General features: G+C 35.3%; 1 protein-coding gene across 2 annotated transcripts; it reads left to right on the forward strand.

Annotated features, from left to right (window-relative positions):
* The first annotated feature begins 254 nt into the window (after positions 1–254).
* Positions 255–23,030, forward strand: LOC128217362 (plexin-A1-like). 2 transcript variants are annotated; one of them, XM_052924476.1, is made up of 26 exons: positions 255–417; positions 952–1,109; positions 2,110–2,212; positions 2,420–2,562; positions 2,748–2,785; positions 2,952–3,051; positions 3,670–3,769; positions 3,997–4,133; positions 4,416–4,551; positions 4,700–4,861; positions 5,371–5,455; positions 5,920–6,069; positions 6,389–6,537; positions 7,115–7,230; positions 7,982–8,041; positions 8,181–8,255; positions 8,516–8,729; positions 9,008–9,173; positions 9,592–9,768; positions 9,993–10,075; positions 18,795–18,869; positions 19,211–19,371; positions 19,680–19,827; positions 20,096–20,239; positions 20,418–20,492; positions 21,476–23,030. In XM_052924476.1, the coding sequence occupies exons 1-26, from the start codon at positions 331–333 to the stop codon at positions 21,581–21,583; spliced, it is 3,150 nt and encodes a 1,049-aa protein (XP_052780436.1). In that variant the 5' UTR covers positions 255–330; the 3' UTR covers positions 21,584–23,030. The 2 variants fall into 2 exon arrangements, with proteins under 2 accessions (XP_052780436.1, XP_052780435.1); XM_052924475.1 differs by lacking the exon at positions 2,748–2,785 and having other exon boundaries at positions 2,881–3,051.
* Positions 23,031–23,834: the final 804 nt, after the last annotated feature.

Genomic DNA, 23,834 nt, shown 5'->3' on the forward strand with positions numbered 1-23,834 from the left:
ACATAAACGAATTAACATACACACGTACACACGTAACAAAAAGCCCTCACATGCATCAAAATACCAATAAGTGATTGGATTACCGCATTGGAACAGCCAGTTCCACGAGTTCACCAGAACACGAGTCTAGACAATATCTATCAACGTTTTATTTTTTCACAACAACCATGTTTATATCAAATTTGCTTTTCCATTTATCTATAAGTAGAGGTGTATATGTGCCGCCACTCATATTCATTTCAGTTGTGTTTATCAATGCGGTTCTCTGGTCGACCCATCAACAAACTGTGGACAATGTGAAAGTTTTAAATACTACCAGCCATATTTAAGATGCCAATGGTGCAATGGGCAGTGTATCTACGCGGGAGAGCCTTGTGCACAGCAGAAAAAATGTGCCCTGACCCAGTTATCACAAAGGTATTTGAAGTTGAACCATTTAAGTAGACTCTTCAAATACATACATATCCTCTTTGTTTTTATTTTATAACTGTGAATGGTCGTACAGGCATATTTCAAGAATATTTTGGGATAACCGTCGGTTTACATTGATTCCGAGTACATGCTTTTACTGATATTTATTTCTATATGTATTTCTTTATTCTCGATGTCCACTGTACAAAGATTGCAGTTTGAGGAATATTTCACCTGTGTTGTGCTAGTTTATTGATTTTGGTATATTTTATTTAAATTAAATCCGTAACTTGTGGAATTAATTAAGAAACTACGTACTAGTTATTTTCATTGTAAATGGAAAGTGTCTGCCAGTTTCGTGGTTTAGCCAGTTTATGACAATTATTTAGATGCCTACCAATCTAGTGGAAATTGGATGGGTTTAAAACATATTCGAGGAGATGAACGAAATTGTATCATCTGTATTAGAATTAACGCAGTTTAGTTGTATAACTTTGCCATTTCGGTGAAAATTTCGGTCATGTATACACTATGTTGCAGGTATATCCTCTTTCTGCCCATATCAACGCTGTCACGCCCATAACTGTCGAGGGTTTTAACCTGGGTTACATAAACAAAACACTGAATGCTGTTAGTGTCGGGAACATCTCCTGTTATACCAACCACACTGCCGCCGATGTGATAAACATATCAACAAGGTCGGTATATAACTTCAAAGTTGTATGTAATTTAGTTTTTCTGATCCTTGGAGATAAAAAATACAAGAAATATAATCCAGCTGAAGCGGATGCTATTGTGCGGAGTCAGTGTAGCACGCTTCCATACTGCTAATAAACAGTTTCAACCAAACCCAACCTGCTGTGTTCATAATGAGGATGAAGTTTGTGTAACTGAATGGTCTTCCTAACGATATGGATAACGCACCGTGCAATACCATGTAAATAACTATACCCACTTGTTCCAATGTTCGATCATATTGTCTCTCGAAAGTTGTTACTAATCGAAAATAAGGACTTGAATGCTCAATGCACATCAGCTGCAATGTCAACAAATATAAACTATTTCTGAAAATGTGATATGTTGTAACATTGAATTATTTTGAAGAAAGAATTTCAACAAAATATACATTTTGCGCCGGAATCAGAAATCGAACCGTGGCCCTTTTGGTTTGCAGGTGGGGACTAAAAGCATTTCAACGCAGTGTCATGCAGTGACATATGTTCTCAGACGGTTTAAAGAATAAAATCACTTTTTAATTCTGGGAGAGTTTGTAAACATATAAGCAAAAGTTGTTTAAATTCAAATATTTAAGTAAATGCTCTGTACATTTTAAAGAAGCGCTCCTTTTTGTCGACTTGTTTCGCTAGAAGTCAGAAAATAAATAAGAAGTGTTCAAGGGGCCTCATACAACTAATAATTCATTATGTATTAGTAAATATTAAGAAATATACAGGTCTAAATAGAGTATGTGACATTAAGCTTGTTCTCGTTCGTGGACCTGTCCGTATCCTGAGCAACGACTTGACCATTACTCAAAGCAGATCTAAATTGAAGTGTTGGGTTTGGCATTTTTCTTTTATATCTAACCTACGTAATGTTTTAACTATATGATTGATAAAAGGTGTAATAACTGAGATGATGCATGATTAATTAGGGTGTGTATTCTTAATGCTTAATGTAATAAATTGTATATTTTAGAATAAAGTGTTGGCTTAGACCGAGTCACAGAGTAGCAACGGAAAATATTACATTGACTATACCAGGACATAATTCTGTTGTATATGATAAACACAGCTTTAACGTATGTTTATTTTGTATGCTATTTACTTTTGGAATTTAGTACTTACAGTTATATTTGCCACAGTATAGTTTCTTCAATAAATAACGGCGGCTAAAGGCCTTTCGATTAAAGCACTAACCTTAAGTATTCTTAGAATATTAAATACAATTAGCATCATTTTGGAAAGGAACATTGCTTCGTCACTTTAACAATAAAGCAATGTAACAGTTTCAGTTCCCGAGATTAACAAGGATTTTCCCGAATTACGGGCCTTTGTCTGGTGGTACAAATGTTACGATAGACGGCGAGCATCTAGACACAGGTTGGGAGAGGAAGATAAAGATTGGAGAGCAACTAGTAACAGTGCAAGCGTACGTCCGAACTATCATGATGTAGTTAAAAGCATTATCGTTTGATCAAATGCATTTTGACATGATTTAACTGGTATTATGAATAAGGTTAATGAAACTCTGACCAACGTCATCGTTTCTGACAAAGTGTCTCAGAACGTATTTTGTAATTTCATAAACATAATTCCCTATTTGTATAATTGCAGACTCCAACTGAGATTTCAGGTTGTACGTGTAGTTATTGGTAAGAAAGCATTTTTGGCGAGAGTAAGTGTCTACACAACTTTTGTGTGAAGCTGTAGAAGGTATATGTTATTTGAATTTACATTTTTATGCTAGGTTCATAGATCCATCTTCGGCAGAATTTAGGACAGTAAAATTCAATTCAACCACAAAGACAAATGCTTTAGTTTCCATGGTTTTCGATAATGAGGCCGTAAAAGGAGTCAACTTCACGTACGTTCCTGACCCTAAAATTTGGGATATTCAACCAAGAAAGAGTTTTGAAAGGTACGTGTTTATACATTGTAGCTTTATCATTTTCTAATAGATACGTACTTATTCTTGTTTAATATACTTTAGCTTTTTTTTTCTTTTCAAACAAAAAGGCGAGGTTTTTAATAGGCGAGGATAAGAGTGAGGCTTATGCACGCAAACTGGTTTAAACCTCCAGTTAATTTACATTTTACTGACCAATACAAGGCGAGACCTAACAATCCTTGATAAACATACCTAGTTTTTATATAGTATGTATGCACTGTGCTTTTTGTAGAGTTTTGTTCTGTTCTTCCATGTTTCTTGTTTGTTTGTTTTTTGTTGTTGTTTTTTGTTCTATGTCTTTGGCGTTTACCCAGTGCCATTAAACCGGGGTTATGTTTAAAAGTTTAGCTACTGAGCTTGTTTCTGTAGTTTTTCACATAAGTTACCATGACAAAACAAACATGAACAGGCAGTCTCATAACTCTTACCAAATTATTTGTCGTGTTCAACTGATTCGAATACTTGTCCGACTTAAAAAACAGAACAAACATTGACATACAAAAGCATGCTTGTTTACAAGTCTAATGTCAAATAAGTTTTTAAATTATTAATGATACTAGGTATAATTTGCGTTACCTTTTAAAATAGCGGAGGACGATTTTTAACGGTGACTGGTCTGAACCTGTTGTCCGTGCAAACTCCGAAGCTCAGGGCCCATACCATTGACGGAAAGACTTCAGTTGAAATAGTGAGTATATTGACCTTGGATTGTACAATGTTTTAATCAAATAAGTTTAGAAATTAATAATTCTACGTGTACATACACTGCATATTATGTCAGGTTTGTCGTTTAACTTTTTTTAAAGCATAATGCCAGTTATAATTTCATTTATATCTATGTTTATATTAAAATTTGTTGTCGTTTAACTCTTTATTTAGTATTTCGGTTTAACTGTTAAATGTTTATAATTTTAGCCGTGCAGGCGTGGAAAAGCGCATGACCTCGCGGACAGTCAGTTTAATGGAAATTTAGCATGTAGAAGCCCAATGCTTATTTCCCGAGGGTCAAGTAAGGCGGCAAAGCTGTCACATGAAGTATCGGGAACCATGGAGTATGTCTTGCTAGTCCTGGCATTTATTTCATAAAAAGAAAAAAAAATATAATAAAAAACATATTGTTCCGGAAACACAGATTGTTTGTGGAGGGTTTTAACATTTGTCCAATGCGCTTTAGAGTTAGTTTTATATTGGACGACTTGGGCTCTGTGCCCTTTTTTGTGTGCACCAACTGCTCTTTAACTTAGTCCAATATATTTTAAGGTCAGTTTAATAATCGACGACTTCGGCTTTTTTCGTACGAACGCTATTATACAATACTTCTCCATTATTTTTAGGATTAGCTTTGTCATGGACGATGTGGAATCAGTCAGGAATTTGCCGTCCAACATTTCTGTCCTCCTATACTATACTGACCCAACTCTTTACAACTTCACCGAGACTCTGCGCAACACACAAGGCATCATTATTAAAGTTCGTTTATTAAGTAAAGATGATATAAATTGCATATATAATGTGTTTATTTGAGAATAGTTAAAACATTTTTATACAAAAGTGTATAGATAACTTAATAACGCAGTATTAAATGTGTATAAAGCTCACGAATGAAAATGAATTTAAGGGTGAACATTTGGACATGGCTGCCACCGCGGAAGACGTACAGGTGTTAATTGACTGCGAAAAATGCAATGTCACCACTCTGGAGCACGACCGGATATTCTGTACCCCTCCCACTATTGCGCCTAAGTGTAACGTTGAAAGACAAACGTTGTTTCCTATTAAGGTAAAGGTAACATTATTTTGTTTGCACCAAAATACCGTTCACTGCATCCATTTGGGGTTGTTTAAAATAAAGGTAGCTTATGTTTTAAGTTAAATTAGTTTTTATGACACTACGCATTGTTTGAAAAGAAAAAAAATAAGTTATTGCATTACGCAGAGTGTAAATCAAATAGTAGTTAGGGTTCATTCAGTGCGCATATGACACAAAAAAAATTGTTACATCAATTTCGATTTGTCAAAACCAATATGCAGTTATTAACATTCATATCGTTTTGTCTCAATCAAAATGAAATTTATTTCACTCGCGTTTTCTATATCAGCGGTCGAGTAGCTTAGCTTAATACATCATTTTATAAACATGATATTTTGTTTCTTTCATTTCATTCAAAATTAGATTATTATAAAAAGAGTATTTTTGACCCTCATTTTAACAAACAGTGTAATGAATTGAAATTGATTCCTTCATTTTTTTAATACAAATCCATTGGTGTTAAGCTTAATTTTTTGCAGGTACGCATTGGATTTCTGAAAGGAGAGGTCGGCCAGATAGAGTATGCATTATCCGAATCAAAATATCCCCATCTCGAAATTATAGGTAAACACAAAAAAAACTAATAAGTAGGTCTGGTTTTATATAAAATCCGCAACCCCGACATTGATTGTTATTTTATAACGATATTTTAGTATTCATGTACACTGTAATGTCTTGCGACACACAAGAATCGTTGAAAACCTGTTGGGATTGATTCCGATGCATTTAAACACGCTCGCAATTAAATTGTTGAGCATAGTGTTCGTCCCTAACTATCGACGTGTGGTTTACTGGACGTGGTAATAACATATCTCACAGACTGGTTGTTTCAAGACTGTTTAAATTATTACTTAACTGTTGTATATAATAATAATAATACCTTCTGATTCATTATTTCGATGTAGCTGGTGTAGTGCTTTTTCTATTTTGGTGTTTCTCATTAGCTTTGTTAAAATAAAGAAGCTGCAGGAAAGAAAAAGACTATTACTTAACTGCTGTATATAACTTTCTGTTCCATTATTTTGCAGGTCTCGTTGTAGTAATAGTGTGTGTATTCTTTGGGGTGTTGTGTTTGGCATGTTTTATAAGGGTGAGGCTGCGAATAAAGCATGAAAGAAAAGATAATGAGTATAAACTGGATGAAATGGAGGGTCGCTATAGAAACCAGTGCCGAGAAGGTGAGTCTTTAGTAAGTGTTGAAATATATTATTGGAACTGATTATTTGATTGCTAATTACAATAAATAATAGTAATAAAAGAGTGCGAAATAGAATAATTGTTATTTTCTTACGCATATTCAAAGTCGTTTATTTTCATAAATGTTAAGATATGTGTGATGTTTAGAACCTATGTTAACATCTAATGCTATCCACTTTGTTTTCGCTGGCTGATCGAAGGCGTTAACCCGAATATTTGTTTAAGATTATTTATTTGCCTTTCGGCTTAAATAAAAATAAATTAAAACATTTATAATGAGTTTTTTGGGACATTTTGCAGAGTTCGCTGCTCTACAAACAGCCATGGTCGACCTTACAAGTGAGCTTGAAGGTGGAAACGTCCTATTCCGAGAGTTCGATGACTTTGCTTGTAAAACTCTGTTGTCTGCGGAAGGATCACTTGGTTTGATGTCACCTCCTCTTTTAATTGTAAGCATGACAGGCATAGTAGTATGAGTTGTTCGACAGTTAATTATTTTGCAGTTCGTAGTTCCGGTTCGTAAGGTAGGACAGCATTGTGGGTTATTTAACAATTTCTGACGTTTAAAGCAGAAGCAATTAGTCCTCAGTATCAATATTTTACCATCTATCTTGAATCTGAATGTCAGTTATATAAACCCATCTGACTTTGACAATACGACACACTTCTTATCATACAGAGGATGTTACATCACTACCATTTAATACGAAAATTATTAAACGATTTCATTTTTAAATTGATATAAACAAGCCTTTTTGATTTTGTATCGATTTTACTATACAAGTTTACTGATTTTCGTATTGATTGACTACGAATGTGATATAACTATTTATATCATAAATACTTATTCGTTGAATAATAGAGCTAATTTATAAAACGTCACTATATGACGCGCATTTTCAACGCTGTTCTTTTATGACGTCACACCAAGAGTTATTATACTAGTTATATATCAGACATTTAATTATTCTGAATTTATTTAATGATGCAACATGATTAATGATAAAAATGCGATATTCCTTTCAGACGAGCAGCATAGAGAACGAGATGGAGCAGTTCAAGAGATTGTTGAAGAGTCACCAATTCCTTCTCACTTTCATTCGAGCCCTGGAGAAGCAGAATAGCTTCTCCATCCATGATAGGTGTAGCGTCATATATTTGTTTTCCATTTGTCTGTCTTTTATTTCACAAAAAAATGTATAATGAATGAATTCAAGCATGCCATTAGCAAACATAATTTTGAAACTAGCATTGTGTCTCTAAACAGGGGTTTTGTATTAACGTTTTGACTACTGGGCTTGTCTCTAGAGTTTCCATTGTTATCATTATCCCCCGCCGAATCGAAGGTTTCTTGAGGGGAATATTGTTTCTGCGTTGTCCGTGCGTCCGTCCTTCAGTCCGTCCGACTTTTATCTGTCCGTTACCATATCTTAGTAGGGATTGACCAGATCAAACATTGTCAGACAGTTCCCCTTCATGATATATCGACCGCTTGTGAACGTGGCTGTCATAGTGCCAAAAACTAGGTCACAACGTCAAATCTTAGAACTGTCACATTAGAGGCATTATATTTGGTTCACTATTCATCAAACTTAATCCGAATGTTTCCCTTGTTGCACACTAGACCAAATTTTTAATTTGGTTACACGTGATCAAATCTAGATCACTAGGTCAAATCTTAATAAACTCTGATTACACACTGGAGGCTATACTTTTGCAATAAATCCGATCCAACCTTTATGAAACCTAATCAAAATGTTTTCCTTGATGATTTTTTTATTAAATTTAAACTGAGTACCGATGGATACGAAACTAGGTTACTAGGTCAAATCTATTTTTTGATTTTATAAAGTTAATGAATACAGATTTTTCACCGGTTTATTTTATTTTAAGGTCTGACGTTGCAACATATTTGATGGTCATCAACCACGACAATATGGAATTCATCACGAGGTGCGTTCTTCCTTATACCGTGAAATTAGAATAATTTTGTTTTTGCGTTTCATGTTAATTTTAATGAAGTGTTAATTAGTTGCTGCTTTTTCACATTATAAATGACAGCGATGCCACTCACAGTATTTTCCCTATACAGCATTTTGACGGACCTACTTGATGCGCTCATTGACAAAAATGTTGCTGCCAAAACGCCCAAACTACTTTTGCGAAGGTAGGAATAGTTACAATAAGTATTTACTGAAAATGTGTATAAAACTATTAATCAAACTAATCTATTAATTAAACATAAATGATGTGACGCCAATAATTACTCGAGGAGTGTACAAGCAGGGAAATGTTCGAACCATTACTTACAAACAGTAAAATCTATTATAGCAGGGAATTTTAAAAGTAAATTTACATTCAATGGGTGTTGATTTTAAAGCAAAAACCTCACTTACCTCTTTAGTTAGAAAAGTGTGTCTTCTCCAGGTCCGAGTCTATAGCTGAAAAGTTGTTGACCCACTGGCTGTCAGTCTGCCTCTACCATTATCTAAAGGAGCATACCGGGTCGGTGCTGTTCATCCTCTACCAGGCTATCAAGATGCAGGTGGAGAAGGGACCAGTAGACTACATCACATCCTGTGCAAAATACACATTATCTGAGGACAAACTCTTCACTGGAACTGACCAAACGAAATCACTGGTATTGCTACTTGTAACAAGCATATTTTAATAGCCCCGTGTGATCGTGCTTTTCTGTGAGGGATGGTTTTATTTCGAGAAACTGTACTACGAATATTTTAAGCATTAGAATGATATGATTTTATTCATTATGAACTACATCTGTATCAGACATGGAATTTCGTGCTGTTTATGTTATATTTATGATTTGTAAAGCAACGTCCTGGAGTATCATTCAAAACTATTGTAGGTCTCTTACACATACTTGTATTATAAAAGCGTTTATTTTTATTGTTTCAGGCGCTGGAAGTTTATCATTTACACAACATAGAAAACCAGCAGAAGACAATCAATGTAGTAGTGCTCGACTGTGACACAATCACCCAGGCCAAGGGCAAGATGTTGGAGATTCTGTACAAAAACACCGGATACTCGCAACGGCCTTCGGCCCATGCAACAGTATTAGGTCATCATATAAGTCAAACAGTTTTACTAATATGTTGTATTTTACTCGTTGTTACTGTCCCTTATTGTTTATTGTTGGCACATATTGCTAAATGTCATCGAGTTATGTGTTCTTGATTTTAAACACATGCTTTTAATTGCATAACACAAAGTGTTTAAAGATAAAACATGGCATAATTTGGGTATTTCATATGTGTATCTGTACCTCATTTAGCTGGATATCTAATCAGTCCAGTCAATCCACAATTCATGATCAACAATAGGTTTCATACAAACCTAAGGCTATATGCATGAGCATGAGATAAACTTTTCGGGTAGGGTAAACAATGTTCAATGCTTTTAGATCCGACTAAATTTCCATTATTATCTTATTAAGAAAAGATTTAACGCTTATATTAATCACTCATAACCATTAACAGAGGTTGAAGAGAGTGGCGGTACCAGAAGAACTCTTCTCGACGAGGATGCCTCCAGTGTGAAAAACGGCATTTGGAAGAAAATCAACACTCTTCAACATTATAACGTCCCGGATGGGGCGAAAATGTACCTGGGGCTAAACAGACAATACTTGACCATGTCTTTTAATATAAAGACAGGTAAACGATAATTTCGGGGTTTTATTTTTTTCCCAAATGGGTCTTGGTCTAGTATTTATTTGTTAAAACTTGTTGTTTTCATTAATATAACATCTGCTCCACTAGAATCAGGATTAGTTGCAAATGGGGTTTGGGCAAGAATTTATTAATGTTCTACTTCAGTTGTTGTTGTTTTTTGTAAAAAAATTAATTCTTTAAATCATATCTTTTTATTTTGACAACAGCGTCGTCCTCAGAATCGTTCGGGAACATAAGGCAGTCAAAGCCAATTGTTCGCACAGATAGCGGCTCAAACGTTTGGCATTTGGTATGAGCAGCATGCAGACGTATTTTATCCGTGCATGAGAATCATGAACTCTAATACTGTAAACGTTGGATGACAATCTTGAAAATGTCTTGATATGGGCTTGAAGTCGAGCGCACAGCGCTCGACTACACTTCCTATACTGTTTAGTTGGAAGGTACTACTTCCTTTCTTTGCCGAAGTCATGGATACCTGTTTTAGAAACACTGAACCATAAAATGAGAACCGGAAAAGCTTGTCATTCATTGCTCATATAAGGCGCGTGAAGGCCGGTAAGAAAATTGTACATGTTTCTGGTTGGGTCATACCTCAGTTAATCAATACAGAAACACCCAAGGTACATGTAAATTTTTACAACGTGACTGTAAAGACTTCAATATATGATCAGAAACTATATTTCTTAACTCTACAATAGAGTATTAAGCAAAAGTTAATTTGTCATTCAAACTATTATTATTTCTGACGAGTTAATATCGTTGAAAAAAATCTTTATTTATGATGTATATGTATTTATCCGCATTGCACGTGAACAGTGGCCACCTGTTTACAAGATATCAATTTTAGAAACACCATCAACATCCTAAAGCGACGCCATTTTTTTCCGCCAACTTCATCTGCAATGTCTAAGTTAAGGATTTTCAACGATGTTTTGTCGATATGGTTAAGTGATGTCAGTGGTGTATGTGTGTTCTGACAGCCGATACCTAGATCGAGATCCAGGTAGGTGGTGTGGAATTTAATCCATTGCCGAAATATTAAAGGAAACTGGGTACTGTAAGCGGTACACATGGATCAAGGCCAGTGGTCACCCTGAACAACTGACTTCACAGAACAAAGACAGGAACTACCACATTGGTTGTGCGTACCAAGGTACACGTTGCAGTTTTTAAACGCTTTGTCTCGACATTCGGAACACCTCGGCCATTTTCGGTCCTATGCAGTCTCGAAAGATGCTTGATATTTAATTTTAGAATGTTCAAGCTCGTAAGGACCCAACTGTTTCGCCCTTCCACAGGTTCCTTATTTCCAAATATGGTAGTATGTAAACATAGCCAATTATTCGATCCAGATGAATTATAGATCCGAAATCAGTTGATGTTTGCGTTCACGGTGCAATTTTTGTAATTTTAACTTATTGAATAGTTATTGATAGTCTAACTAGATGCCATCAAATATATTGAGTTATTCAATAGCAGAGAAACTTTATGTATAGTGATGTACATAGTAAATGTACAAACATGCTAGCCGGGTACTGTCATTTGCAAATAGGTTCGTACATTGAGAAGGCTTCAAAGGCTTATAACTATTGTAAGAAAGACTCACTTTCAAAATTTTAGTGATTTCTTTTAAAAATCATCGATTATAAATCATGGCCAAACAGAAATGGATGTGGCATGTGTTTAAGTTAACTCACGCGCGGCGGTCCTTTTAAAGTATGCGTTTGTCAAGCCTAGCTTCCTGGCAGCGGCAAGTGGTATAATTTCAGAGGTTGAGGTACTTAGTTCAACTCCATGTTCAGATTTTTTGGTCAGGTTTAGAGGTGAGACTTGAGCATTAAGTCCTATCAGTTGAACCTGGAATGCCAGAGTTGTATTAACTGGGTCTGTTGCGCCGGTGTAACGTTGTAAACTGACCCCCATAGAATAATGACCCCCCGGTCATTATTTTATATAGAATAGTGACTCCCCGGTCAAAATATTATGACCGGGGGGTCATAATATTATGACTCCCCCACACGTAAAAAAATGACCCTCACAAAGAATTGTGCCCCCCTATAGAATAACGACCCCCTAACCCAAACCTTAACCCATCCAAGGTACACTTACAACATTATAGGCATCGGAGGAGAATATGGCAATGACACCCGTCCGTGCGTGCGTCCGTGCTGCGTACGAGCAATATTTTTTTGTGACCGCAACTCTTCATTCATTATTGGACGGAATTGATTCAAACTTATAGGGATTACTACTACCAATGCCTAGTTGTGCAGAAAGAAAAAAATGATTTGCTCCACCTGTTCGGGAGTTGTGGCCCTTAAATTCGAACAACATCTTATTGTCATGGGCGTCACAGGTCATAAAACATGGGACTTCCCCACAACCGATACGCATATTTTATGGCTTATATTGATATAATTGTTTACGTTTACTACTTAAAAACGCCTGAGAAGTGACACAAATACCCTAAATCCAAAAAGGATGTCTCTTCAACAATATACTGAAATTTGAATAATTTTTTAACGACGAGGAGCGTCACAGGTAATAAAACCACTATGCTACCCCACACCCGTTTCGCCTATTTTTGGAGGTATATATTATGAGTGATATATAGGTGACATAAAGAAGGTTAAGGGTATTTGACATCACTTTCAGGGGTGGCATAAAACAATGTGCTTTTCCACGTATGAATTGCCTTTTTACATTCTTGCACTCCAGAAAATGAACTAGTTTACCTTCAATAGCATTTTTTCGTAATGAGCCCGCGAACCAATGCTATAACGAAATTAGTGCAGCATGTAGGATGCAATAACAAAATGATGTTTCTTCTAAAATTTCTGACAAAATTACCGTTACTATAAGTTCTAGAATGCTTACACTACATTGTACAGAAGGTAAATTAATAATTATATACATGTATGCGTTACATTATGCGATGTCACAAAGTTACTAGGCTCTTAAAGGTACTACCTCAACGAATCTTGGAAAAATCTTGGAAAATAAAACTTACGCCTGTTGAAATACTTGAAGCATGATACCTTTATAGGTAACAAAATGATTTAGATCTATACCATGTTCTAACCAAAAAGTCATGCACCTTTAAAGCAAGGGTTTCGTGATCTATGTTCTAAGTTTGTTCTACCGTGTACCTTGAAAGTTGCAGGGGTTTCAAGTTGCAAAAGGATTCCTTTATGTATCCCCATTCCATTAGGTCATCTGTTTCTATTGGCAAAGGTTTGATACGGCGACACAATATCCCTTTGGCGAGACTTATACGCTTTAATAAGCAAGCGCGCTATCATTGCGCCACCGAGGCTCACGGTCAAGATCTTGAGGAAGCTAACCAGCTAGCTAGCGTCGGTGGTTCTACCCAGTTAAAAATTGCCCGGAGAGGCACCTGGGGTCTACCTCCATCATGTAAAGCTGGTATGTCCACACCACAATGTCATCGTAGAGACACAATATCCCTTTGGTGCCTTCCTCCACCATGTAAAGCTGGTTATGTCCACACCACAATGTCATCGTAGAGACACAATATCCCTTTGGTGCCTTCCTCCACCATGTAAAGCTGGTATGTCCACACCACAATGTCATCGTAGAGACACAATATCCCTTTGGTGCCTTCCTCCACCATGTAAAGCTGGTATGTCCACACCACAATGTCATCGTAGAGACACAATATCCCTTTGGTGCCTTCCTCCACCATGTAAAGCTGGTATGTCCACACCACAATGTCATCGTAGAGACACAATATCCCTTTGGTGCCTTCCTTCACCATGTAAAACTGGTTATGTCCACACCACAATGTCATCGTAGAGACACAATATCCCTTTGGTGCCTTCCTCCACCATGTAAAGCTGGTATGTCCACACCACGTAAAGAGGTGGGAGGGTCATAAAACTGGGATATAACAACAACAACAACAACAACATCGGCCTCAACCGATATATAGCTGTTTTTTTTTAAGATGCGTTATGCTACCGGAATTCGATCAATAGAGTGTATTAAGGTGGCTTGCCTGTCTTCTTTGACGTCAGTCGACGTAATAATGGTCGAAAAGTAAAGATATCGTATTGCCCTGATATTTGGTATTCATATACAAGGACACCTCTCCTTCATTTTGTACGATTCAGATCTTTTATATTCCTTTTTTGTTTAGCAAAGGGCTGTTTCGTACTAACAATTAATGAAAAATTGAAGTATCTGGAGTAAAAATGGCTTCTTTTTTTTCGCTATATTATTTTCAAAAACAACATTCGGATGCTCTTGACAAAGGAAACAAATGATATAAGTCTGTTGTCAATCGGAAATTTCATAAAATGTCACTAAGAGGACGGGAGGCGGACTTCGGATCCACAGGTCCTGGGTTCAAACCCCGCCCATAACAAGTTTTTTCCATCAAAATCTCTTCAAACCATAAACACGTGCTTGTCGAGGGACGGTGTCCACATTCATCCCTAACTTTAAATAAAATTTGGTGTAAGCTAAGATTCTACCCATAATATCTATGTTCTCAATTACTCAATTTTAAGACTTAGTACATTTATTTTAAGTGAATAGATAAGAAAGAATAAGTTAGAAATAGGAAAATAGTAAGAATTGTTTGTAAATAAATACAAATAGTTTATAGTAACCTTAAAACGACGTAGGTATATCTAAGTCATATATACTGCTGTTGTGTCAGCTGTAGACGCAGCAGCAGCAGCAGCAGCAGCAGCAGCAGCAGCAGCAGTAACAACAACAACAAATATAAGCAATAGAAACACGACAGTGACTTGAAATGACATAGAGTATGTTAGTAATAGGTTAGGTGGGGGTCAATATTTTATAGATAAAATCGGGGGGTCATTATTTTATAAGGGGTGTCAGTATTTTATAGAAAGGGGTCATTATTCTATATAAAATAATGACCGGGGGGTCATTATTCTATGGGGGTCAGTTTACAACGTTACACCGGCCATCAGGCTTGAATGTTGTTTTTTATGAGTGTGCATCTACGTATTTGCTTTATCTATAGTTCTACCTTATTGTTGTGAACAGGCCCGTGGGGAAGTGATGACGAACCAGCCAGCCCGAGATTTAATTGGAGTACCGCAACACATCATAAATATTTAATATTTCAAGATAGCGGTAAGGAAATTTGTTATATGCCGATCATAAATTCCACACGCAATACATATCACAAACAAAATACGGTAGTCCTTATTCCACTAGAGTGTAATACGACTGCATTCCACTTTGCTGACGTCACATTATACACATCATTGCGCAATATTAAAATTACGTCATAAAACAAATTAGTTTGTCATTAAAATAACATTTATTATGAAAGCATGTGTCTTTTTAGTAATTTGACCAATAACGTATGTAATAAAAGGATTGTTAGTACTGCGTTTTGATCCAGAATATCGTATTCGACTATCGTGGATTTTCGTGGATTATGATTTCACTCATCTTGTGCCACGTGAATTCAAAATCTGCAAAAAGATCCACTCTCGAGAGTCGAAAACAACCGCCCGGATCAAAACGCAGTACTAATAACACTTTTATATCTAAACGAAGCATTATGTGAGTAAGTTTGAATCTTCAAGTTGATTCCTCTGTTCACTTTGTTCCTAAATGACTTGGTTACATACCGTTTGCGGCCCTCGCTTGGGATATTATCTTTTTCTAATAAAAATGAATTAATCTAAGTATTGGTCATTGATCAGTTTTGTGAATCTTTTCACACATTTTATTTGTTCTTTTCATGTGTGCATTACATTAAGTTCAACCATTCATACAATTTTTTTCATGAATACATATCCATTCATTCATTCATTCAGGATTGTTCACATTGAATTACCTAAAATGTCAAAGGCAAAGGGGGTCAAAAGTGTGCCGCTTAAATTACAATTAGTGCCTTTTTCCTCCAAACATCCTAAACACACTCAAAATGCCTTAAAACACAAATTAATTGTTAATATCTATAGCAAGGCAGGTTGCTGGTCTGCCGAGACGTTCAATGACAAAAATCTGGTAGTCAAATAATGGTCGTGTGCGGAAGTACATACCACCTCATGACACGGGCTTCCGAGAGAGAACTATTGTCTTTTAATAAAAGAAAATCTAAGCATTTGTTGTTTTTACTGATCCAGAATGCTGCGTTGTAGTCATTTAGTGGAGTTTCACCTTAGATTTATTAAAATATGCCCATTAGCTAATATATTTCAGTAACTTTGTCTTCAAAATCTTTGAATTCATTAACTCTTCTGCGCTATTTATCAAATTTACGGCTACATATAGATGTTTGTATGCCGCAAATGATTGTTAACATTTTTTTTTTCATACTTTAACAGTGTAAGATGGAAATTGTATTCTTTTTATTCTTGCTTTTGTGTTTTCTCTGTAGATTATTATGTGCCAAGAAGCTACGTCATCTCTCTACCAAGCGGTCAAGCTTTTGATACGATAAGATGCAGCTATGAATCCCAAATTTTTGAAGAATGTAGATGTTAGTCACCCCTGTCGGACTTCTTTGTGTGTCATTTACAGCCAATCAGTCATAATTAAGGAACATATACACAATAGGAAAGTGATGCTCTCTTTCATTAATGCCAAATTTAGCCTTGAAAACAGATACTTGGGGATGACATTATTTTTTATTCTCACTACTTCATTTATTTATATGTTGGTACTTACAACTTTCTATCATGTTGCCAGATAACTTCGTTTAATCGTTGTAATTTATTGAAAATGTCTATTTCCATATGTGTCGACGCCTGTCGAAAGTGGTACAAAGTCGGCAATTTCAATTAAGAGACAAAAACGTGTTTAAAGTTTTGTAAATTTATTTTACTGACTTAAATTATTATAAGTCACCATTTTGTCGTAAATTTATTAAACTTAAGGTTAAACAGACGTTTAAATCGCATCCCTAAAATATCCATATTGTCCGACAACTATGTAACTGATAGCGGCGAGTTATACGACATTATATATATATATATATTAATGGTTTACACCAAAATAAATTCATAAGAAATTGGCGCTTGCTTTATTAGGCTGTATAATGTACATTAAAATAGTCACTTACAACTTTTTGTACACATATAGATAGTGCCAAATTACCTCTGCACCCTGAAGTGACTTTGACGAAATTCTTATTTGACAGGAAATCCGGTTCATACATGAGTGTCTTGAACATTTTCATACAATTTTGTCTCCCACCAGATGCAGAATTTACTGATGACTGGGATCACTATTCTACATCAGTTTTACAATAACAAAGGTTGTTATTCTTCATCATATATGTATTCTATTGTAAACAATATTATTGTACATGTTTGTGCATATAAAAAATAAATTGTCTACCGCAACGGAACGCTTTGTAATTCAAAATAATGTGAAATTCTTCAAAGGTGTATAAACATAGGACAAACGTTTGCCTATCATTCCTAGTATGACCCACTTAAATATGCACTCTTGCTCCAAAATAAAATTTACCATAATGAATAATATTGTTTTAATATTCCGAAATGGATGAATAAATGTCGAAAACAATGGTTCTTATGAAGGATAGCGAGTTTTATTTGAAAGAAAGGTGCATAAAACACGGTATTTCTACCTTATGCGACTATAGTAGAACACAGTAAATCTTTTAGCATTCACCAATCATTTAATATTTTTACCGTTTTCAGCTATTAAATACACGATTATAATCTTGTTATCAGTAATTAATATTTTCAATAAATGCACTATTTAGTAAGTAGGTAAAAGATTATCACTCAAAATTTATGTTTGTTACACATGTGTAGGTATTGATTTTGAATAAGAGTGTCACGTTAATGTATTTAGTGAACTAAAACTATAACGTTTCCGGCAATAACATTTCAAGCCCGTAGAGGCAGCGCCTTAGTTCATATTATCATTCAATAGAAAGTGTACGACTGCTTCTTTTGCAAGCATTCTTTTGCATGGTAAATCATTCTATTGTACAAATAAATGTGATTCAAGCATTCTTTTGCATGGTAAATCATTCTATTGTACAAATAAATGTGATTCGTATTTCAATTCGCCATCTTAAAAATATATTGAAGTATTGGAAAGTGTTCCTCGTATCTCTCAAGAATCCATTCATATAGTAATCCTTAATGTAAATTTAAACTAGTTAGTTTTAAATGCTTTAAAATAAATTAACTTCATGAGATATACACAGAACGTAATATCATTTTTATGCTCAATAGTACTAATTCTTTGCTTTTCGTAACCTTATTTTAGGTCGACTGCTTTCGGACAAAATGTTTTACTATTGATTAGATCAATTACCAACGGTTAACGTATTATATTTATAATGGAATCTTTAGAATAATCCATTGTCCGCATCATAAAATGAATCAATTGATCATAATTTGCAGTTGAAATAAATAGGTAATTTTATATATTTAAATTAATTAGAAAAATATGTTTTTAAAACGGTCTGCATTTAATTTTTGTCACATACCATAGACAATTTCATATACAATTTCATGAATTGAGAGGATGAACACAATACGATATGTTTACTGAAGGCTATATCGAAAAATATAATTATATAGATATAACACAAATATTATCTAGTTAACAAGTTATCATGTTACTTACTTAGTGGAATTCGCAAATCATAAACTAGGTAACCAGTTACTGCTAGAAGCCAGAAATGCATTTTCAAATAAGTGATAACGCGAATCGTATCTAGCTAACCAGTTATTATGTCACTTATTAAGTGGAATTCGCAAACCATGACCATGTTCTACCTGTTAGTGTTGTAAAGCATGAAAATATAACAGGTGGCTGTTCTGGCACGTTCAAGTCTGTTTTAGTCTGATGTTATTTATCTTACCGAAAAAGTTTCGCGAATATTAACTAGATAGCTAGACAATTATCGCGAAAATTGAGTGGTTAACGCGGAACAATTCGCGGACATTATCAGGTTATCTTACGGCATAATATGCTACCATAGTCATGTTACATAGTTTCACCATCAGATGAAGCAGCACGAGGAAGACGAGGAGGTGAAGCTGGCCAGCGATTTCTTCCTCCCAAGGCTTCTCCTCACCAAGGTATGTCTGTAATTTGATTGGTTCATTATTTACCGATTTGCAATATGATAATGCACATCACATAACAATGTATTCTATTTAATATTAATTGTTTAAAGACAATGTCTTTAGTTTGTATTAGTGCTTCTAAAAATCTCTTTTTGATAGAGATATAACTTAAATGAATTCTTTATTGTGAGCTTATGATGAAGGTTTGGGCAATTGGTTTAGGAGCAGCTCAAACATGTAGTGATTGTTGAATTCGGTCAATGTTCTTCATCCCTTACAATAATTATTGCTAACACTCGTCATGCATTCGGATTTGCGTACTTTGAACAACACATCTGAATGTTTTCCTGCAGGGTACTCTTCAAGAATACATAGATGACTTCTACTCCAAAATCCTTGATGTCCAGAATGATCCGCCCATTATCATCAAGTTCCTGTTTGATATGCTGGACAGTGCAGCCAACAGGTGCAACATCACAGACCCAGATGTGATACACACCTGGAAATGTAACAGGTTGGGAACATGGATAAGAGGATTCCGATCCCCAAACATTACATACCAAATGTTTGTAGTTTAAGACATAATCACACGACACAGACGATGTTTAAGAGGTTGATCTAAATAATACTCTCTCTAAAAATCACTTCCATACTTCGAACCATCTAAAACATATTGCTGACATGTTGGTGAACGGTTATAATACGTGTCATTCCACTCATAAGTATATTTAATGTGTCCTATGGTTTAAGTTTTGAGCAATAAGCACATGTAACTGTAACAGGTGTTATTTAAAGGCCAACCGGAAACCTGTTTACTTGCAGCCTACTGTTGCGTTTCTGGGTGAACATCATCAAGAACCCCGAGTTTGCGTTTGACATTCACAAGCCAGTCATTGTCGACTCGTGCCTCTCTGTGATCGCACAGACCCTCATGGATAGTTGCTCTACCGCCGAGTCAAGGCTCGGCCCCGTAAGAACGGTTAAATCGACATCGAAAAAACATGAACAATTATAGCAAAAAGAGCCTTATAACTAAGAATAAAGTTGATATCAATTTTAACAATTTCAGTAACACTCACTTCTCGTTGTCAAACTATTTTTTGACGATAAAATTGTATTTATCATTTACTCTAACGGATGACTTTCGTTTTTTAGTATTTGTGTGAGCATTTAAACACCATGATTAGCATATTCCAGAAAAATATATTTGATAACACATTTTCGCTTAATTTATTAAGGGATCGCCGTCAAACAAGCTGCTGTTTGCCAAGGATATTCCTCGCTACAAGAAGATGGTGAAGGAATACTTTGCGGAGATAAAGTCTCGTCGAGCGGTCAGCGACCAAGAGCTCAACTCATATCTAACACAGAAAATATCTCAGGTCAGTGTTAGAAATTGAGCTACGAGTTTTAAGCTTTTTTTAATTAGTTCGGAAGTATATGACAATTTCCTATATTTTTCTCACTTTTTTGCATTTGTGCTTTTCAGTAGCAAGCTTGACTCTCGGTGACAAAACTCTTGTACATCAATTTACATGCAAATGTCTGTTTTTTTTACAGAAATATTCCGGAAAAGTTTACCAATCCACTGCTCTTCTTGAGATGTTCAAATTTGCCAAGAGATACCGAGAAAAGGTTGGTTGATATTTCACAGAACAACAAGATCATGTCATTTTAAAAAGTCTTCGGTGTATAGACAATGACAAACATTGTAAATCTCAGAAATATTATCAAATCTGACATGTATGTTTGTTAAGCGAAAGGATATAAAAACAGCGGTGAATGAAAGTGAACACAATAAGTGATTGCCTAAATTTAGCAGTATAGTATATAATGAACACGTGATATTGATATTATTCTGCTACAGAAGGCTTATGAGATGTACCTGGGTAACTTGTGCATTCTGTGTCTTTCGTTCAGAGTCTTTTTGAACCCTAGCATACTACCACTAAACAGGTATTTTGGACTCTAGCATTCTACCACTAAACAGGTATTTTGGACCCTAGCATACTACCATTAAACAGGTATTTTGAACCCTAGCATTCTACCACTAAACAGGTATTTTGGACCCTAGCATTCTACCACTAAACAGGTATTTTGGACCCTAGCATTCTACCACTAAACAGGTATTTTGGACCCTAGCATTCTACCACTAAACAGGTATTTTGGACCCTAGCATTCTACCACTAAACAGGTATTTCGAACCGTAGCATTCTACCACTAAACAGGTATTTTGAACCGTAGCATTCTACCACTTAACAGGTATTTTGAACCCTAGCATTCTACCACTTAACAGGTATTTTGAACCCTAGCATTCTACCACTAAACAGGTATTTTGGACCCTTGCATTCTACCACTAAACAGGTATTTTGGACCCTTGCATTCTACCACTAAACAGGTATTTTGAACCCTAGCATTCTACCACTAAACAGGTATTTTGAACCCTAGCATTCTACCACTAAACAGGTATTTTGGACCCTAGCATTCTACCACTAAACAGGTATTTTGAACCCTAGCATTCTACCACTAAACAGGTATTTTGCTTAGAAAGAACGCTAAGAATAATTCTTCAAGAAGTATGGTTTAAGTGCGTTGAATTTATTTTTCTATGATCACAGATCAGTGTTGAAATGGACAACGAAGAAGCGGAACATCCGGGCACTGTATCCACCTTGTCCTGCAAGCTGCAGTGTATCCACATGGCCATGGACCAGTTACAGCAGTAGATAGTGAACAAGCTAATGACCATGCTACTACTGTAACATTGGAGATTATCTGCTTCAATTGTTGATAGCGGAGGAGAATAAATAGTTTTGACATCGTTTACCATGAACAGTTTCAATATGACGGGCACATTAAGAGACTTAAAGCGAACCAATGGTTATGAAAAATTTCCACGTTAATGCATTTTTAATAAAATGCCAATGTCCATTGTAAAAAATGAATCTATTTGGTACTTGTAAAAGAATATATATATATATTGTAACTATGTATCAATAGTAGAATTTTGTTATTTTTCCTCATGGAATTTGTATATATATTGTTGTTAACGAAGTGTTTTCAAAAAAATTATTCGTATTTTGTATTGTTATCTTGACTACTCATTTTGTTATGGTAATGTCAATACAAGCTGCACAGCTATAATACTTTGGATGGAGTAATTAAATGCATCCGAAGGATCACCCTTCCAGAATTAAAACAGCATTAACTGATTGACAACCATACTCATAGGTGAAATTGTACCTTATTCTTACATTTCTTTAACAACAGAAATAAAATAGAAAAGATATAAGGGCTGCCATTATGCTTCACAAGACAATAATACTTCTTTATTTCATCAGTATTTCATGCTACTACAGTATACACTCTATGCTGTTATTTGTTTTATATAGATGCACTCTAACCACCAAATAAGATTAACCACAATTAATACTATTGTTTTAATATTCCAAAAAGGATGAATAAATGTCGAAAACAATGGTTCTAATGAAGGATACCTATTTAAATTTGAAAGAAATGTGCATAAACACAGTATTACTACCTTTTGTGATTATAGTAGATTATAGTAAATCTTTTAGCATTCACCAATCATTTAATATGGTTTGCGTTTTCAACTACTAAATACACGGTTACAATCTTGTTATCAGTAATTGATATTTTCCATAAATGCAGTATTTAGTATGTAGATAAAGGTTTAATTTGAAAAAATGAGCATAAAACACGGTATTTCTACCTTGTGAGACTATAGTAGATTACTTTAAATCTTTTAGCATTTACCAATCATTTAATATTTTTGCGCTTTCTGCTATTAAAAACACGGTTCCAATATTGTTATCAGTATTTAATAGTTTCCATAAATTAATTATTTAGCAAGTAGTAATTCAGGTTTATCATTCAAAATTTATGTTTGTTATATATATGAGTATGTATTAATTTTGAATAAGAGTGTCACTTTAAACTTGTGTATTGCTTATATTTCCATTTACTGCTTTCATTTTTTGTTTGGAGACATCCAAGACTTCCAGCGATTTGGTCACAACAATGAAATAGTACTAGTTTCTTAAGTGTCTTGAACTTCTCATATGAAGCTAAAGTGTCTATCAAACTGATGAAGAATTCTATATTTTGTACAGGATGTTGTATGTATGCAGTATAAATAAAATCATAACCGTCCATGTTTGTAAATATCTACAATCATTCATGTTTGATTACCATAAGTGATAACAGGAGCCTCAAGATCAACAAAATATGTTTAACAAAAATGCAATGTCTGGAGGAATGTGCTTTAAATAAATTCTCAGCCATGGGAAGGCCCCATGAACAGACGCGTAAGCTGAGATACATTTCTCGACATCACACTAATCGATTTTTGACAAATCTATATTTTTTTAAAACGACCATTACTTATAAGAAGGGTTTTCTAATGATATGCTTTGTGGCAAGTTAGGATTTTAGTCAGATCTCATAAAACGTTCATTCATTTGAATCCATGCTTCACACCGTTGTTCAGGGGCATCAGACAATTCTTTTTGATCATATTGTACATTCAAATTAAGGTCCTTGAATGACATAGGAAGTTTGGTAATTGTTTAGGGGATTGAAGTTTCTCAAAGAAACGTCAATTCAGGTGACCCAAGCCCTAGAAGGCAGTGTTCAGCAGGTGATATTGTTGACCCCAGTCCTTGAAGGCAGTGTTCAGCAGGTGATATTGTGGACCCCAGTCCTTGAAGGCAGTGTTCAGCAGGTGATATTGCGGGGCCCAGTCCTTGAAGGCAGTGTTCAGCAGGTGATATTGTGGACCCCAGTCCTTGAAGGCAGTGTTCAGCAGGTGATATTGTGGACCCCAGTCCTTGAAGGCAGTGTTCAGCAGGTGATATTGTGGACCCCAGTCCTTGAAGGCAGTGTTCAGCAGGTGATATTGTGGACCCCAGTCCTTGAGGGCAGTTTTCAGCAGGGGGATATTGTGGGGCCCTGTCA

The sequence above is a fragment of the Mya arenaria genome, chromosome 14, assembly GCF_026914265.1.
Source record: "Mya arenaria isolate MELC-2E11 chromosome 14, ASM2691426v1".
Taxonomy (NCBI): domain Eukaryota; kingdom Metazoa; phylum Mollusca; class Bivalvia; order Myida; family Myidae; genus Mya; species Mya arenaria.

What these genes read in the sequence shown, in the direction of transcription:
- LOC128217362 (XM_052924475.1), top strand. Translation starts at nt 331, where the DNA reads ATGCCAATGGTGCAATGGGCAGTGTATCTACGCGGGAGAGCCTTGTGC. An exon ending in CAAGGCTTCTCCTCACCAAG is followed by an intron (nt 18,870 to 19,210) that starts GTATGTCTGTAA and finishes GTTTTCCTGCAG; the next exon opens with GGTACTCTTCAAGAATACAT. An exon ending in TAACACAGAAAATATCTCAG is followed by an intron (nt 20,240 to 20,417) that starts GTCAGTGTTAGA and finishes TTTTTTTTACAG; the next exon opens with AAATATTCCGGAAAAGTTTA.